Source organism: Mesoplodon bidens (genome assembly GCF_964165515.1).
Source record: "Mesoplodon bidens genome assembly, chromosome: 11".
Taxonomy (NCBI): domain Eukaryota; kingdom Metazoa; phylum Chordata; class Mammalia; order Artiodactyla; family Ziphiidae; genus Mesoplodon; species Mesoplodon bidens.
The window spans coordinates 14,822,189-14,840,945 of NC_138167.1; the positions used below are offsets into that span (position 1 = coordinate 14,822,189).

Below are 18,757 nucleotides of genomic sequence, written 5' to 3' on the forward strand. Positions count from 1 at the left end.
AACCATTTTTAAAGTCTTTATTGAATTTACTACAATATTCTGTTTTATGTTTTGGTTTTTTGGCCATGAGGCATGTGGGTTCTTAGCTCCCCGACCAGGGATCAAACCCACACCCATTGCATTGGAAGGTGAAGTCTTAACCACTGGACCACCAGGGAAGTCCCCTGATCATTTTTAACATCAGGAAAAGAGACAGCCTATTAATGCAGTAGTGCCAGACACCCACCTAATAGAGTATTACTTGCCTCCTTTCCCCCCAAACCTAAGTCTGATCAAGCCTAAGAATCGTATCAGTTTATAAAAAATATGAGGGATATAGTCATTAAAATCCAGAATGTAGTAAATTATTGGACAGATAAACCAGGTTCTTTCTTAAATAAATGACAAAGAATAAAACGGGTGTGTGCGGTCGTATATTTTAAAGTAGACTTTAAGGGACTTCTCAGGCAAATACAGTGTATGGACTTTGTTGTTTGGATCCTGATTCAAACAGATAACTCTAAGATGTTATTATGAGGCAATCAGGATCACTTGAGCATTGACTGGGTATTTGATGGTATTTACAGACTGAATGATATGTCTGGAATCTGCTTTAAAATAATTTGGGGAGGACTTCCCTGGTGGTGCAGTGGTTAAGAATCCGCCTGCCAATGCAGGGGACATGGGTTCAAGCCCTGGTCTGGGAAGATCCCACATGCTGCGGAGCAACTAAGCCCATGTGCCACAACTGTTGAGCCTGCGCTCTAGAGCCCGTGAGCACAACTACTGAACCCGTATGCCACAACTACTGAAGCCCGCGCACCTAGAGCCCGTGTTCTGCAACAAGAGAAGCCATTGCCATGAGAAGCCCACGCACCGCACCGAAGAGTAGCCCCCACTCCCAGCAACTAGAGAAAATCCGCGTGCAGCAATGAAGAACCAATGCAACCAAAAATAAATAAATAAATTAATTAATTAATTAAAAATAATAATAATGATAATTTGGGGAGTTGGGGGCTGAGGGTTTAGAATGAAATAAGATTGGCAAAATGTGGACAAAAATGCCAACAATTGTTAAGTACAGATGGTGACATCTTTTCTGTATAGTTAAGATTTTTCATAACACTAAGTTGGAAGAAAAAAATTAATTGCATTCTAAAATAATGAACTTTAAAACTTCCATCTATTTTCATTAGCCCTCAAGATGAGTCACAGATCCCAAATCATAAACCAGAAGGCCACCCTGAAGAAAATACAAAGGACAATATTCATGAGCAGGAAGAAACTGTTATTTCTTATGAACTAACTCCTGAGGCTTCTAGAGGAAGTCAGACAATGGCAGGTAGATATTACATGTTTCCTAATTTTCTTACTGGTGCTTCCTCTGAACCTCTGAATTTATTTGCCATGTGGAGACTCTAACAAGGGAGCCACGCAGGAACATCAACTGCAGACCAAGCAGCCTTTGCCTTCCCACACTTGCACCGTCAGGAGGGCTGCAGTTGCACCAGAGCACAGGGCCAGCCCTGCCTGAGCAGCTAGATCCGCCCTCTCTCCTGTCTTGGACGTCAGTTCCTTCTCTTTGTTTTGTTTTATTTGTTTTTTTAATCTGAACCTTTACACATACCTTAAACTTTTTTCTAAGAAGATCTTTTAGTACTTTTCTCTGACGCTGGATTCTCAGAGTATTCATAAGCCTACCCCTTTGGGAACTGTGGAAGATTGAATATCTACACTAGTAGAATGGATTTACTTACTTAGCTCCTACTATAATCCACATCTGGGTTTTTCTTTGATAGTGGAACATCATGATCCATAGCATGTTAAGAAAAAATAAAATTTTCTTTGCTCTTCTTTTATACTTTCTGGATTCTTCACACATCTTTTTTCTTTTTTTTTTTCTTTATGACTTTTGCCAAGGGATGGGGGTAGGGGAATCATCCCACTAGTGTAATGTATCAGTTTTGCATCTCATAGTCCATAAACAAAAAGCTATCCCTAGTAATTCTTCTCTTCCCCCCCCCAACCCCACCTCCAATCTATTTGCAGAAGGGTAGGTACAATGAAATTCAATTATGCAGGACTGTTCTTAAGAGCATTTTCTGTATCATATACATATAACATGGAAATTTATATCATCAGCCATGTTCCTTTGTAACCAGTATGAAGCACTTTTTCCTTTGCCTCTTTATCACTCACAAGGCAATGTGTACAGGAATTCTCACTTTCTTTAAAAATTGTCATTGATCACATTCGGTTATTATTATGCCAAGTCTGTGTTAAAGGTTGTGTGGGTGTATTAAAACCACAACATTTATACCATCTGCAGTATTTAGCTTCATGCAACTAGAAAAGCTTTTTAAAATGAGACCCAACAGGGGTGAGTCACTGATAGACACCTGAAAACTAACCTTGAAGCCAAAAAAAAAAAAAAAAAAAATTTATTTTTTTCCAGTTTCATTGAGATATAATTGGCATATAACATTATATAAGTTTACGATGTACATGGAAAAAGAATTTTTAACCAGTCTTCAAGGGACATTTCATACTGAATAATCTGTTGCCAGAATAGCAAAAAACAGAGCCAAAATGCAACTAAGAATTCCTTCCCGACACACGTTCTGTGTTGGGAATCGCAGCATCAGGATTTCCTTCTCTGAAGGTGTCTCCAGGATTTTGATCTCGTCACATTTTCTCGGTGTGTTTTAGTGCAAAGCCTGTCCCCGTCTCCCGAGTCCTCGGCATCACCCGTTCCGTCCACTCAGCCGCAGCTCACAGAAGGCTCACACTTCATGTGTGTGTAGTCTCAGAACAAGTATGTCGTTTCCTTTCATTTTTGTGCTTTACTGTTAGAGCTTTCAGCCTGACTTTTGTTGATTTGGTGAATAAAAACTGTGATGAATTCCGGCCTGTGTTTTAGGGATAGTTAGCAGAGCAAGTGTTTGAACCACGGGCAGTAACTCAAAATTTCCAACATCAGCCCTTCAGTGATTTGCTACATAACAACATTTTCTCTGTCTCTTCTTTCCTCATCCATAAAAACAGCTAAACTTGGAGGGAAGGTTTTGCAGTGTTTTGCAGCGGTGCTCCCACCTAACGTTTCTTTCCACAGTTGGGTCTGAGAATTCTATTCAAGTCGTTACATTTTGATACAGAAATGTTTTTTACATTCAGCGTGACCTATCTACCACACTGGGAGTTTGCTAATCATTTTTAAGAATAAAGAAAAGTTTATGGTACAGCCAACTAGATATGGAATGTAAAATCTTTAAGATCCATCAGAAATTATTTCTAAATAATTATTATTTTTTAAATCAGGGAGGTAGCTTTTAAAAAAGCCACAGGTGGGGACAGGGAGACGGGGCCTTTCTCAACCAGTGTTCCTTAGACCACACTTTTAGAACCACAAATAATTTCCTAAGGTGTCTTACTTTTAAACTTTATCAACAATGGCTAAATTTTACCTCAATTTTGTACTTACATACTTTTTTTATTTTTCAGAAAAGCTGTGAGGTATGGAGTGAACATTTTATGCCTTTTTCTGCACTTTTTTTCTCAGTATCTACCAGATATGGAATGTACTCAAAATAAATGAGTACAAATACCAACTTAGACTAAGTTTTCCATCCAGTAGTGCTCATTTTCTAGCATCTACGTCCATTCACACCTTTTTGTAGCAGCTATAATCTGTGTCCCTTTTTTTCAGCCAGAGGATTTATGTTTAACTGTCTTGTCATTTCCCTAACTTTTATTTGAGATCATGTCTGTCTGGAGCCTAAAAGAGGCTTTGTTTGTTGTCACTTGGTATATCTTTAGGATTTGTTGTATTTGTTGTAGTCTTAACCTGTGTCTTGCCTCTGTCACTCATATATTTAAACTTTTAACTTAATACATTCAGAAGTGGCAGTTGCCACTAGTGACAGAATAACACCAAACACAGGGATAATAAACATTATGCTCATTTTATTTCTCCTGTGCAAAGAATTGATTGATGGCCTCTGTCTGTCTTAGTTGTGAAATGTACTTTGAGAGCCACTCCCATCATCTCTTGGTTCAATAAACAGGTTACAATTCATTGTACTTGGACCATTCTGATAACAAGAATGTTCACAGTTAAAACTGGAGTACATTTCCAGGTTCCTTAAGCTGTTATTGTTTGATTTTGTTTTGTTTTACTTTCATTCCAAGAGCCAGTAGTATTACGTACTAGAGGAAGGTACAGTGATTGCCGGATATTTTCTAGCTTTGTGGTGTGCAGTCACCACAACCAACGAGTGGCATTCAAACTTGCATTATTTTATAATCCATCTTCTCATTGTGCATGTGTCATCTTTCTGAACTAGTAGTTTTGGCAAGACTTAGGAAAGTTTTACAAATGACACTGCTATGTAGGCAGCTTAATATAGTATTACATATTTTAGTAAAGTTGTGCAAATCTCTGCTCATTTTGTCAATCTTGTGGATTCAGCCACAAGTTTGGGTCCTTTTTTTCATCTGAATTGCTATGCACATATTGCATTATGTTTCTTTGCTTTGTGAATTAAGCTTATGGAAATGAAGAGAAGATGTCCTTCAATTGTATTATGTTTGGGGATTTTCATGGCCATGCTTGTCAGTTCTATTGCTAGAGAATGTGGCCCTTAGTTATTTCAGGAAATGGTCATTCATTAACTTTGCAGGTGTCAAAGTAATTTTACTTCTTTGTATTTTTCAGCTATACTGACTTCTGTTGAAACCATTCAAAGCTGAGGACATGGACCTTTGGCAATGTGAGAAGATATTGTACAGTATATTTTAAATCTATGAAATTCATAGTTCTGATGCTTTTGGCCACAGAGCATCATTTTATCACTTCTGGAAAATGTTTATTCCAAAACAGCTTTAATGGCCCATATGTACACTCAAGGTTATGTAATGTAATCTCAAGGTTATTATTCTGACACCAGCTTGCTGCTATGATTTCAGAGCACATAAGTAAAGGTGCTTTTTAGTGTGTGGTCTACAGCCAGAGCTTACTTAGTTGCTGATTTCCAGATTTTGATGTTTCTAAAGTCTAGGTGGATTTATATTTCTTTTCACTTTTCAGTACATAAATTTAGTTATTATTTCCAGTGAAGCTTGTTTTCCTTTTTTTTTTTTTTCTTCTTCCTCCCATTTTGGCTACTGCAATGCTTTGTTTCACCCTTGATTTGTAAAAATTTTATATATATATTTAAAATGTGCCACTTTATTACTGCTAAGTGAAGTATGTCCGTTTCCTGCTATAATTATTTCTCAGTCAGATTGCATTGTCAGCAGTTATGCCACACTCTTGTCAGCTTAGATACAAATGTTATCGCTTACTTTTTTCTTAAAAAGCAATTTAAAATGTAGGTATTTTGAAGTACTGGGCTTATACTTCATTGAACTAGATGTGTACAGCAATAAGCAGGTTTTCAAATCCAGTACTTAGTTTGTGTACAAATGTAATTATGTTCATTGTGTATATATTATACAATGAGCACATGTAATGTAAGTATTAGAGGCTACTTACTGTTGTTTAAATGCAAATGTTCATATCTCATTTCTTTTTTATCATGTTAAATAAATGTTGATGTTCTTAAATCACTTGTGTTAGAATTTTTGCTCTTCCCAGCTAAAATGGAAAGTCTGAGACTTTAAGAGACTTCTAGATGAAAAAGTAGTCTGTTAATCTTACTGGAAAGAGCATCGTAAAAGAACCATATCTGTCATCCAGCTCAGCTCGCCCATGTCGAAGTCGAGAAACTTGAGGCCCAGAGAGAGAAGCTGACTTGGCCACAGTCACATTACATTTAATGACAAAATTTGCACCAGCGTAAGGCTTTTCTGACTTTTCAACACCACTGGGCAAATGTAGTTTTGTCAAGTCTTCTATACCTATTTCTGTTGGTTTCCGTGTCATAGAAGGCATCTGCAGCCTCGCTTTGCTTAGTGGACTGAACTTGGGGTCGGGGCGGGGGGCAGAGTTATTTCTCTGACATGGGTAACTAGAAACCGTTTCATCCTCACAAGCAGAGATCATTGTCTCTTACACCACATTCTCTGCAGATGTTCACGCACTTCAGAATCAATTACATTTCCTTTCCACTATAACCTTTTGTTCAGGCTGTATATTGTTCCCAGAGTACAAGGAAATACGAGGCTTTGGGATTCCTATATAAAATTGCTGAAACTAAATTGGTGCTGGTCAGTCTTTTTTTTTTTTTTTTTCCATGCTATGTTAAAGAGGATTTAGATATAATGTAAAATGCAGATGTATAAGAATTCATCTGCTCCAAACAGAAACACACAAAATGAAGTGCAAATAGATACAGGCTTTAATGTAGGAGGTGAATGAAAAGAGAGGTGAAGATGGGAGAAGAATGTTTAGCTCCTTATATCCATACGAACATGTTTACATATATTACCTTTTTCTAAAGATGACACACAGAAGTCTTCTCAGGGGAAATAGTCAACAGATTATGATTTCCCTTTAAGTCATGACACAATGATTGTTACCAATCTTTTATGGGTGTGTTGAGGGGAGAGCTGATGTTATTCTTTGGGATTTGTTTGGGGTTTTATGTGGGGCTTTTGTCTTTATGTTTGCCTGGTGTGTGTGTGTGTGTGTGTGTGTGTGTGTGTGTGTGTGTGTGTGTGTGTGTGTGTGTGTGTGGTGTGTTACTTTGGTTTTACTTGAAGCACTTTTTAAAATATATTTATTTATTTTTCTTTTTGGCTGCTTTGGGTCTTCGTTGCTGCACGCGGCTTTCTCTAGTTGCAGCGAGCAGGGGCTACTCTTCATTGCAGTGTGCAGACTTCTCATGGCGGTGGCTTTCTTTGTTGTGGAGCACGGGCTCTAGGCACGCGGGCTTCAGTAATTGTGGCACACGGGCTTCAGTAATTGTGGCACACGGGCTCCAGTAATTGCGGCACACGGGCTCAGTAGTTGTGGCTCGTGGGCTCTAGAGTGTAGGCTCAGTAGTTGTGGCACGCTGGCTTAGTTGCTCCGCGATGTATGGGATCTTCCCGGACCAGGGCTTGAACCCTTGTCCCCTGCATTGGCAGGCGGATTCTTAACCACTGCACCACCAGGGAAGCCTCGCTGGGCCCCATTCTTAAAATTTCTGACTCTGTCAGTCCGGAGTGTGGCCCAAAAATTTGAATTCTAATTCTAACAGGTTTCCAGGTGATTCAAATGCCGATGCTCCAGGTACCACACCTTGAGAACCACTGGCACATAATAAGGCTCTGTGTTATTTTTTGAATTTTTGTTTTATTTACATGTGGTAGTAAAAAATTAGGATAAATTCTGTTTTTATTTACAAAGGTGTGCACAGAGTGTAGAAAAACTAAAAAAAAAAATGCAACAACTCAGAGATGTTCTATCCCTAGGCCCAAAGGGGTAAGGGGAGAAGTAAGTGGAACCCATAGAAGAAAGTCACTTGAAAGAAGCCTTGATCTTTTTTCAAGAGACCAAGCCAGCCTCAGTGTACGCAACCCTGCAGGGATGGGGTCAGAGCAAGAAGTATTCCCATGGCACTGTCTTATTGCCAGGACTCCCAATGGCTGAACCCAGTGGATTCAGAAGTCACAGGAGTTGTGTTGAGTGTGGCCGGGAACTGATGGGGGTTTCCCAGACCTTCTCAGAAGATCCTTGAAGTCAAAACTGTTTTCATTATAACACTAATGTGGTATTTGCCTGTTTCACTTTCATTCCTTCAGTAGAGAATAGCGGCGTTTCCCAAAGGCTATCTGACCTTTGATAACGTCAACAGACTGAGTGCCGAAGCAGATGTGAAAATCCAGCTGTCTTCTGTTAATCCCGATAGAAAAGAGCGGTACAACAATGGAAATCAATTTTTTTTATTAAAAAGCATGTTATTTATGTTAACACGTAGTGGGTTTACTACTGTTATTTTCGATGAATGAGAATATTTTAAATGTTTCTCAGCTTTAATTTCTATTGCCGTAAGTGCCAATAGATATAACCCACAAAACAAGCTATTTAGAGTCCTCAATAGTTGTTAAGTTGTGAGAATCCGGAGACTCAAAAGTCTGAGAATCTCTCATATAGTCCTTAGAGGTCAGCCTCCTGTTGCAGGGCGCAGTTGAAAGCTTTGAGGGGCGAAGGAGATACCAGCCCACCTTCCTAAGGACAGTGCTACTTACAGTCACTACTCGCAGATCACCACCAGTCTGCTCCTTGAACTGAAAGCCCCAGTTTCTGTTAGTGACATCCAGAGCCTGTGGGTCCCTCTTGGGTCCTGCAGGCTGCAAATCATTCATGAAAAATGCCTCAGAAAGCCGGCGTCCATACATGCAAAAGTGTAGAAAGGCTGAGGCTCCCTGGAATATCTGTTCTCTCTCTTTTTCTCTGTCCGCTTCAACGCACACTTTTGGCCTTGCCTCGGTCCCCAGCTGTGTTTGAATTTTTACTCTAGCCCTCATACCCAATTCATACTTCCTTATTCATAGCCTTGGGTGATTACGAAAACACCAGTTCAAAATGGGTAAATGAAGACGTGTCACTCCACGTCAACATGGAGGAGCACCCCTGAAAAAATCCATTACATTATTCACCCAAATGATGTTATTTGTTATACAGTACGTGATTTATATGGAGACATTCGTGTCACCTGTAAGAAATTGCTATTCTCTGACTGCCGGACTGTCTGGTTCCACCCAATGTAAGAAAATGAATGATTCAACCCTCTGTATTTGAAGTAGCAACTCACGCTGTTCAGAAACTTGTTCAGCATATACCTTAAAATAGCAGCTGCTCAAAGATCCCTAGCTTTTTTTTCTTTTTTTTTTCCTTGGAGACATAACATACCTCACCAAGATCCTTCCCAAGTGCGTTGGGCTTGTGGAGACATCTGGAAACTGCCAAAGAGCAGGCCTGAAACAGAGCTCATGTCTGTAATATCCTACTGGAAAGTGACAGGGATGTAATGGAGTTGCTGGAATTTCAAACAAATTGGCTGCTAGCCATATCCCCCAACATTGCCCACAGCCAAAGACGAGGGAAGCAGGTGCTTCCAGTAAGTTCCCTGGTCTAACTCGCAATTTACAAAAGAAGGAATGGAAGCATTCACTAAATGTATGAATTATCAGTGGTAATCAAAGATAGACAAATTAAAATGAGACAAATTACAATGAGATATCTTTTTTACCCATCAGTTTGGAAATGGTGCAAAAAGAAGTGATAATGCAGTCCACAGTCCATGTTGTGCACTTCAAAATTTGTTAAGAAGTAAACTTATACGATGTTATATGTCAATTATAGCTCAATAAAGCTGGAAAACAATTTTTTTTTTTTTTCTGTGGTACGCGGGCCTCTCACTGTTGTGGCCTCTCCCGTTGCGGAGCACAGGCTCCGGACGCGCAGGCTCAGCGGCCATGGCTCACGGGCCCAGCCACTCCGCGGCATGTGGAATCCTCCAGGACCAGGGCACGAACCCATGTTCCCCGCATCGGCAGGCGGACTCTCAACCACTGCACCACCAGGGAAGCCCTGGAAAACAATTTTAAGACGGCAGATCTCACGTTAACTGTGCTTACTGCCTGCACGCACACAAAAACACGATGGGACACAGGGACACTCTGGGAAGGGTTAGATGTGTAGATTCCCTTGATTGTTGTGATAGTATTACAGGTCTTTGAATATGTCTGCGTTCATCAAATTGTGCAGTTCTTTGTATATCAATTATACCGCTATAAAGCTGTTTTGTTTTGTTTTTCATAATATAAAAATAATAAGTGATAATATCCTGAGTTGGCAGAGTGTAGAGAAAGTTGTAAATTTATATAGAGATAGCCTGGGACCTGGGACCCTTTACTGGAGTGCAGAGTGTAAACGCCTCCTCAAGCAACAGAATACAAAGAAACTATAAAGGACTAAAAATAACTGCATGCATGCTGCAGTCCCAGCCATTTTGAACAACAAGCTACAAAAAGGCTACAAACCTACTGCCATGTCTGAGGTGCCGGGAGCAAAAGCAGGATACTGCGCATGACCCCTGCGCACAGCACCACCGAGGGAGGGGGTCAGGGAGGGCAGACCACCAAAGCCACGCCTCTGGTCCCACCCACCAATCCGCCTCACCCGCGCCCATTTGAGGAACCAGCCAGCCATCCTCGGAAAGCGAGCAAGGTCACCTGTTTCTTGTTTCTTGTTTTCGTTCCCTGGTGCTGCAGCACGAGCACCAAGAAAGCCTTGCGTGAAGTTCTCGTCTGTCCTCTTATCAATTTCTATTGATTAAAGAGTCCAAGGACGCAGGTCAGTAATAATACAGGGCTGGTGGGAGTGTCAATTGATAAAACGTTTCAAAAGTATTTAAAAACGCATACTCTGATCCAACAATTCTACTTCCGGGAATTTTTCTTGGAAATAACCTAGTGAGTACCCAGCGGCATTTTGTGGTTTGTTTTGTTAGTGGTTTAAGTAAGGTGTCTATCTCATGCCATTAGAAGTCCAACAGAGGGGCATCCAGGGCTGTCTGGAGACTGAGGGGTGCTGTGAGGGAACCGGACTGCCCTCTTCCTTCTCTGCTCTAGGCAGTGACTGCTGTACCTGGGGCCCCCAAGTGCAGGCCCCCTCGGGAGCAGGAAGCCCAGGAGGCAGTATTAGCTGCTTCCATTTCTGTCTCATTGGCCAGACCCAGATGACATGGCCACCGGACCTGCCCGGGTATCTGAGAAAGCAAGTGTTTATCTTACCAGCTTTTAGAATTGAACAGGGCAGTGAGAAGGGAGTTGAAGTCGGTGTTGAGTAGGCCAAGCTGCAAAAAGTACCCCACAACCTACATGTCCATCTTTTTTTTTTTTTTTCTTGCGGTACGCGGGCCTCCCACTGTTGTGGCCTCTCCCGCTGCAGAGCACAGGCTCCGGACGTGCAGGCTCAGCGGCCATGGCTCACGGGCCCAGTTGCTCCGCGGCCTGTGGGATCCTCCCGGTCCGGGGCACGAACCCGTGTCCCCTGCATCGGCAGGCGGACTCTCAACCACTGCGCTACCAGTGAAGCCCCTACATGTCCATATTTGGGGAACTGTTCAAATAAATGAGAGAATACCCATTGTAAGCAGTCACTTCTTGTGGTGTGGTTAATCTATGAAAAGTGGTTCACTGTACATTTAGTGAAAAGAGTAGTTGATAAAATAGTATGTTTCATAGGACTCCATGTTGTTAAAAATACATGTGTATACTATACATTTGCAGAAGAACCTGATATATATGATAATGTTAATTCTGGATCTTTAAAGATTTCTACATTCCCTGAATTTTTTGGGCAAGCAATCATGTCTTAGTTTTAGAATAAGGAACAGAAAATAAATTTCCATTTTTAAGTTCTCACTGGACCTGAAACAGGAGGTAAACGAGTCAGTCAGTTAAAATCAACCTGATGAGGCCTTTCTGCCCCCACTTAGCCCTACCATCCCAACTTACTGATTCACTAAGTCTGGAGCGTATCCAAGGAAGACGCTTTTTTTTTTTTTTTTTTTTTTTTTGCTGTACACGGGCCTCTCACTGTTGTGGCCTCTCCCGTTGTGGAGCACAGGCTCCAGACGCGCAGGCTCAGCAGCCATGGCTCCCGGGCCCAGCCGCTCCGCGGCATGTGGAATCCTCCTGGACCGGGGCACGAACCCGTGTTCCCTGCATCGGCAGGCGGACTCTCAACCACTACGCCACCAGGGAAGCCCCGCATTTTTTTTTTTAACCATTTCATTTTTTAGATGAACTGTTAGTAAGCTATAATTTACATAAAATATATCCATTTAAAGTGTACAGTTAGGTGATTTTTTTTTTGACAAATATGTAAGCCCCATCTAACCACCACAATCAAGGTATAGATCATTTCCATCTGATGAGGCCTTCTTCTCCTACGTGACCTCCAAATCTTAGCCATGAGACACTCTAGAATGATTCAAAACCAAGTATAACGAGAAAACCGTAAGACCCAAAATGTTCCCTTGTACCTTGGCAAATCATATCCCCGACCTACCCCTGGCAACCTCCACCCCAGGCAACCACTGATGTACTTCTTGACCCTGTGGATTGGTTTTGCTTTATCTAGAGTTTTGTATAAATAGACTCATATAGTGTACCCTTTTTGGTCTGGCTTCTTTCACCCAGCATAAGGTTTTTGAAATTCATTTTTGTTGCATATATAGTTTATTCCATTGAATAAATATTCCATTGAATGGATATGCCAAAATTTGTATATCCATTCATCTGTTATGGACATTTGGGTTATTTCTAGTTTTTTGCTGTTATGAATAAAGCTGCATGTACATTGCTATATAAAAGAAGTCTTTGTGTGGATATATGTTTTCATTTTGTTGGACTAAATACATAGAAGTGGAATTAATAGGTCATATGGTTAGATGTAAGTCTAACTTTTTACGAAACTGCCAAATAGTTTTCCATTGTGGTTGGACCACTTTACATTGCTACCTGCAACCTATGAGAGTTGCATTTGCTCCATATCCTTGCCAACACATGGTGTTATCAGTCATTAATTTTAGCCATTCTAAATTTAGCCGTTCTATTTAGGGTATGCGGTATCTCACTACTTTTAAATTGCTTTTCCTGATAAATGTTGAGCATGTTTTCATGTGCTATCGGCGAGTCCTATGTCTTTTTTCATGAGGCATCTATTCTAATTTTTTGCCAAGTTATTATTGGGTTGTTTTCTTATTTTTGTTTTAAGGTACATATATTCTGGATATAAGATTAAATACATGTGTTACAAATATTTTCTTTGATTTTGTGGCTTGTCTCTTAGTTTTCTTAACAATGCCCACAAAGAACAAGCTTTCAGTGTTGATAAAATACAATTTACCAAGTTTTTCTTCTATAATTGGTGATTAGATTATCTCATCTGAGCATTTTTGCCTATACCAAGGTTGCAATGATTTTCTCCAATACTTTTTTCCTAGAACTTACATATTATTAGCTCTTACTTTTATGTATATGGTCCATTTTGAGTTTAATATTTGTTTATATTATGAAATAAAGATCAGTGTTCACTTTTTTTCATGTAGATATCCAGTGGTTCACCATTTGTTGAAAAGACTTTCCTTTCCCCAGTGAATTGCCTTCACAGAGTCAAAAATCAATTGAAAAAAGAATTTTATATATATATGACATATATTTTATATAATATATATGTTACATATTATTTTATAAATTATATATAATAAATATGTAATATATAATAAAAATTATGTACACGTTTTATATATAATTATATATATATCTAATATAATTATATATATATTTGTGTTTCTGGACTCTCCATTCTGTTCTGTTGGTCTATACGTCTGGTCTTTCCCCAGTGTGACATTATCTGGATTACTGTAATATGTCTTGAAATCGGATAGTGTAAGTTCTCCATCTTTGTTCTTCATTTTTAAGATTGTTTTGGCTAGTCTAGGTCCTTTGCATTTCTATTTCAGGACTCAATTTGATAATGCTTTGTTAAGGATTTTGTGCGTTTATCCTTCACAAGCAATATTACTCTGCAGCTTTCGTTTCTTATAATGACTGTCTGGTTTTGGTGTCGTCAGATAATGACCTCATACACAGAAGGGTTTCCGCCTCTATTTTCTGAAAGAGTTTGTGTGTTATTTCTTCCTTAAATGTTTAATGGAATTCAACAGTGAAGCTATATGAGCATGGAGTTTTCTTTGCAGAAAGGTATTTAACTATAAATTTTATTTAATTATTAGATATAGGACTATTCCAATTTTTTATTTTTTCCTGAAATAGTTTTAGTAATTTATGTCTCCAGTGAATTGGCCCATTTCATTGATTGGCATAAAGTTGTTCATGCTACTCCCTTATTAACGCTTTAATATCTTCAGAGATGTCCCCTCTTTTATTCCTCATATTGATAATTTGTATATTCCCTTTCTTTTTTTCCTCTTTTTTTTTTTTTTTTTTTTTTTTTTTTGCGGTACGCGGGCCTCTCACTGTTGTGGCCTCTCCCGTTGCGGAGCACAGGCTATGGACGCGCAGGCCCAGCGGCCATGGCTCACGGGCTCAGCCGCTCCGCGGCATGTGGGATCTTCCCGGACCGGGGCACGAACCCATGTCCCCTGCATCGGCAGGCGGACTCTCAACCACTGCGCCACCAGGGAAGCCCCCCTTTCTTTTTTCTTAATCACTCTGGCTAGAGTTTATGCATTCTATTGATTGTGTTTGATGGATTGTGTTTCCTTTCAAATATTTTCTAATTTCCTTTGCAACTTCTCTGACCAATGAGTTACAAGGAAATTTGTTGTTTAATTTCCAGATATCTGGGCAGCTTTCCAGATAATTTCTGTAATTAATTTCCAATTTAATTCTATTGTACTAAAGAGGAACACTCTGTAGTTTTTTAATCATTTTACGTTTATTGGGATTTAATTTGTCTCCAGATTTTCTCTATCTCAGTAAATGTTTCATGTGTACTTGAAAAGATAATGTTGTTCACATCTTTTGTGTCCTTCGAGATATTCTATCAGTTGCTGAGAGCAGTAGTGGAAGCTTCACCTAAAATTGTGATTGTGGATTTGTCTATCTCTCCTTCTGGTTCTGTCAGTTTTCACCTAGCATATCTTGAAATTTTGATATTAGGTACATGCATATTTAGGATTGCTATGTCTTCTGAATGAATTGACTTTTTTTTTGTCATTATGAAATGTATTGCTCTTTAACTCTGGTGAAATTCCTTGTCCTTGTGTCTGTTACCCAAAAACTGGGTTAGCCTCTTGGTGGGTATCAAGCCGAAAGACGCGACCAAGCCAAAGATCTGGATAAGGAAGGATTTATTATTACTTGCACCAAGTAGGGAGAACACCAGGGATCTTTCCCAATGCAGTGTCTCCCTGGACAGCAAAATTGGGTAAGTTTTAAGCTAAGCATTCATGCATATTCATGAAGGGGCTTGGGTGGTCTAGTCCAAGCTTTAGTTGACTGAAGTCACTGAGGGTCAGAAAAAGTCAACATCATCATCCCTTAGATTCCAGTTGATCTGGTGGTTGAGCAACAGAGGGGGAATTTAAATTCTGCAAGACAGCACAAGACAGTGCTTTAGGCTAGTCTTTACCATTGAAATAGTACTGGGTGTCTTTACAACTGATTTGTTATCTTTACTTTTGTTACTTCACTTGCCTGATAACAGTCTTCTGTTTCTGCATTTTTTGTTCCCTTAAGGTCTTTAATCACTGAGACCCGTTCAAGGGCAAGCATTGTAGCCAGGCTTGGATCACAAAATGCCTTAGGCCAAAATGGCTTCTCTTATATCAAGAAAGCCCTGCCTGGTTCTCTATCTCCAGCGACCCCTTGCCTTATCTGCTTGCATGTCTACTTTGTCTGGTATTAATATAGGAACATCACCCTTTTTATGATTGGTGTTTGCATCATATATCTTTTTCTACTTTTTACTTTCACCCTATATGTGTCTTTATATTTAAAGTGCATTTCTTTTTTTAAAAACTTACTTTCTTTATTTTTGGCTGCATTGGGTCTTCGTTGCTGCATGCGGGCTTTCTCTAGTTGCGGCAAGTGGGGCTACTCTTCGTTGCAGTGCGTGGGCTTCTCATTGCGGTGGCTTCTCTTGTTGCAGAGCATGGGCTCTAGGCTCGCGGACTTCAGTAGCTGTGGCATGCCGGCTCAGTAGTTGTCACTCGTGGGCTCTAGAGCGCAGGCTCGTAGTTGTGGCGCACAGGCTTTGTTGGTCTGCGGCATGTGCAGTCTTCCCCGACCAGGGCTTGAACCCGTGTCCCCTGCATTGGCAGGCGGATTCTTAACCACTGTACCACCAGGGAAGCCCAACGTGGTTGAGTTTTTTGTTTGTTTATTTGTTTTGTTTTGTTGCTGAGCCGTGAGGCTTGCAGGATGTTAGTTTCCCAACCAGGGATTGAAGCCGGGCCATGGCAGTGAAAGCTCCAAGTCCTAACCACTGGACCACCAGGGAATTCCCTCAACATGGTTGAGTTTAAATCGACCATCTTGCTATTTGTTTGCTATTATCTCATCTGTTCTTTAGTCTTTTTGTCTTTTTTTCTTCTTTTGAAGTGAGTGCTATCTCTGCTTGGGATCTCCCTCCCTGCACCATTGTCCTCAAAATGCCTATGGAGCAAAGTAGGGCTTATCTCATTGGTTTCATTTCTCTCAGCTTTGTTCACAGTCCTGCACTCTTGTTGTCCACTGTCTGAAAAGAATAGTTTCATATATTTTGTCCAGTTTTCTAGTTGTTTACAGAGGGAGGGTGTATGCAGTCCCAGCCACCCAATCAGGGTTTGAAATTAAATTCTAGAATAAGTGGTGTCAAAATATCTAAAATAGGCCCAAGATGGAGTTGCTCATGCTAAGCCCCACATCAGCAAACCAAAACTTAACTAAGTTTCTCTCCTCAGCTCTCCCAGAAAAGGAACACCTAGGTCAACCAGTCAGCACTTGCCAGCTCAGCACAAGTTACCTGACCCAGCTAGAGTTCCCCTTTACCCCATATAAGGAAGGTGGTCCTGCTTTAACCAATCAGGGAATGCCTAGTATAATTCCTTGTTCCTTCTAGCTTTTGTCTATAAAATCTCTAGCCTTGCACAGCTCTTTGGAGTGCCTTTCTATCTGCTAGATTGGATGCTACCTGATTCATGAATTGCTGAATAAAAGCTTACTGGATCAGTACATTGTCTGTGGGCTTAATAGTATTTAACAAGTTTAAATTAAGCAAAATTAATTAGAAGTACGTATCTACTAGTCAGGAAAATATTTCTAATACTTATTTCTGTTCTCGTTCATTCAGCCAAGTTTTATTGAATGCCTACTAAGTGCCAAGCACTTGGTATGGCTCTTGCAGATGCAATGTGAGCAAAAATAGATATGGCCTCTGCAGACTTTTAGTTTGGGTAAGGAGGTACTAACAGGAATTCAACCATGTAGTTATTTGTTCTAGAAACTTCTTATGAAAGCATGTAAAGGAAGCGATCCAGCAGGTGTGGTAGAGATGGTGGGGAAGACTTTCTCACGGAAGCAAATTTGAGCTGAGATCTGAAGAGTGAGTAGGAGTTACTTAGTAGAAGGGGAACAAGCCAGGGGCTTAGGACAGGCTTTGGTTGGTAGAAGGAGCCTGAAATGAAGCCAGATGTGATTGCAGTTCTCAGCAGTTTTCTACTGCTTGAGGTACCTTGAGCAGGAGATTGACATGATAGGATCTGCCTTTTGAATAGATAAGTGTGTCATTCTTGTATATGCATACAATGAAAAGATTCCACTGCATTGAAAACAAATGGACCAGGACAACACGTTTCAGCATGAACACTAACAGGAGCTTAATTGAGGTGCGGGTGGAGAGCGGTGGCAGAATGACACATGCAATGTGACTTTATCTCTATGAGGCATGAAAGCATTCAAGAAAAGACACAGATACACAAAGGGACGCATACTAATGTTGTAAAAGTATACAGACGTGTGAGGAAATGATAGAGGTGTCTACCATGCTGATTTGGGTGTTTATCTGCAATATTTAAATACAGGTAGACTGAGGAGAGGAGAAGATGATTGGAGAGGTTACAAGAGGGACACAACCAGGTGTATTTTTATTTTATTAATTTATTTACTTAGGCCACGCCACACGGCTCGTGGGATCTTAGTTCCCTGAGCAGGGATTGAACCCAGGTCCTCGGCAGTGAAAGCACAGAGTCCTAACCACTGGACCGCCAGGGAATTCCCTATTTTTATTTTCTTAACATGTGAGTTGGATACATGAATATACATTATTCCTTACTACTTTCTGTATGTCTGAAATACTTCATTAACATCACTTTGCAATACGGAGACGAGATTAGAAAAGATCGAGAATAGATATGGAATAAAAATAATATTTGAGATGCAGAAGCTCTAGGAGATCATTATAGCAGTCTACTTGAGAGATGATGATAGCTTACACAGGTGAAGTGATAAGTTGGAGAAATCTAGCTGTATTTGAGTAACATTTATATTTAAGAGGTAAAATCAGCAAGATCAGCATATGCTTACATCTGATCCATATACCTTTCTGTCCATTTTATTTTCTAAGGCTCTCTTGATTATATCTACTTAGATCTGATGCCAAGAGCTCTGTGCATCAGTGCCAAATTGAATCTCGGAGACAGAGTTTGGGGTGAAGCAGAAAAGAGTAGTTTTATTGCTTTGCCAGGCAAAGGGGGACACAGTGGGCTCCTGCCCCCAAAAACTATGTGTCCCAACCCAGGAGGATTTGATGAGGGGTTTTATAGCAGCGGTTCAAGGGTGGGGCTGCTGATAAGATTAGGGTGTGTGCGGGGCCTGCAATCCTCTAATCTGGTCTCAGGTAATCTTGATGAGCTTCTCTGGTTCCTGGCCTCAGGTGGTTTCTTGGCTACTCCTCCCTTGATTAGCAGCTGTTTGAATCTGCCCTTTGGAACTCAGGAAAGGTCATGGAGGTTGGATTCTATTTCCTACAAGCAAGAAACAGGGACAGAAAGGCTTGTGTGCCCAGGAGCCTCACAGGATCCTGCTTGGTTTCAGTTCCACCCTCAATGCCACTATGATTTCCCACCTGGATTACTACACCAGCCTCTAAACCAAACGCAGAGTTACCTCTTACTTTCAGTCTATTTTCTTCTTTTTTTGGCCGCACCGCGGGACCTGTGGGATTTTAGTTCCCTGACCAGGGATCAAACCCGCGCCCCCTTCAGTGGAAGCATGGAGTCCTAACCACTGGACTGCCAGGAAAGTCCCTCAATCTATTTTCTTCCCTTTTTTTTTT

General features: G+C 40.5%; 1 protein-coding gene across 7 annotated transcripts in view; it reads left to right on the forward strand.

Moving 5' to 3' along the window:
* The window catches only part of PLEKHA5 (pleckstrin homology domain containing A5), a 238,676-nt gene extending 233,093 nt beyond the window's left edge, over window positions 1-5,583 (forward strand). For 6 of the 7 annotated variants that reach the window (XM_081249187.1, XM_081249183.1, XM_081249191.1 and 3 more), the window contains 3 exons: window positions 1,176-1,321; window positions 2,689-2,794; window positions 4,694-5,583. In XM_081249187.1, the coding sequence (XP_081105313.1) occupies window positions 1,176-1,321; window positions 2,689-2,783 (241 nt within the window). In that variant the 3' untranslated portion in view covers window positions 2,784-2,794; window positions 4,694-5,583. The remainder of the gene's footprint in view (window positions 1-1,175; window positions 1,322-2,688; window positions 2,795-4,693) is intronic. The other variant, XM_081249188.1, reaches the window with a different exon arrangement.
* The last annotated feature ends 13,174 nt before the right edge of the window (window positions 5,584-18,757 follow it).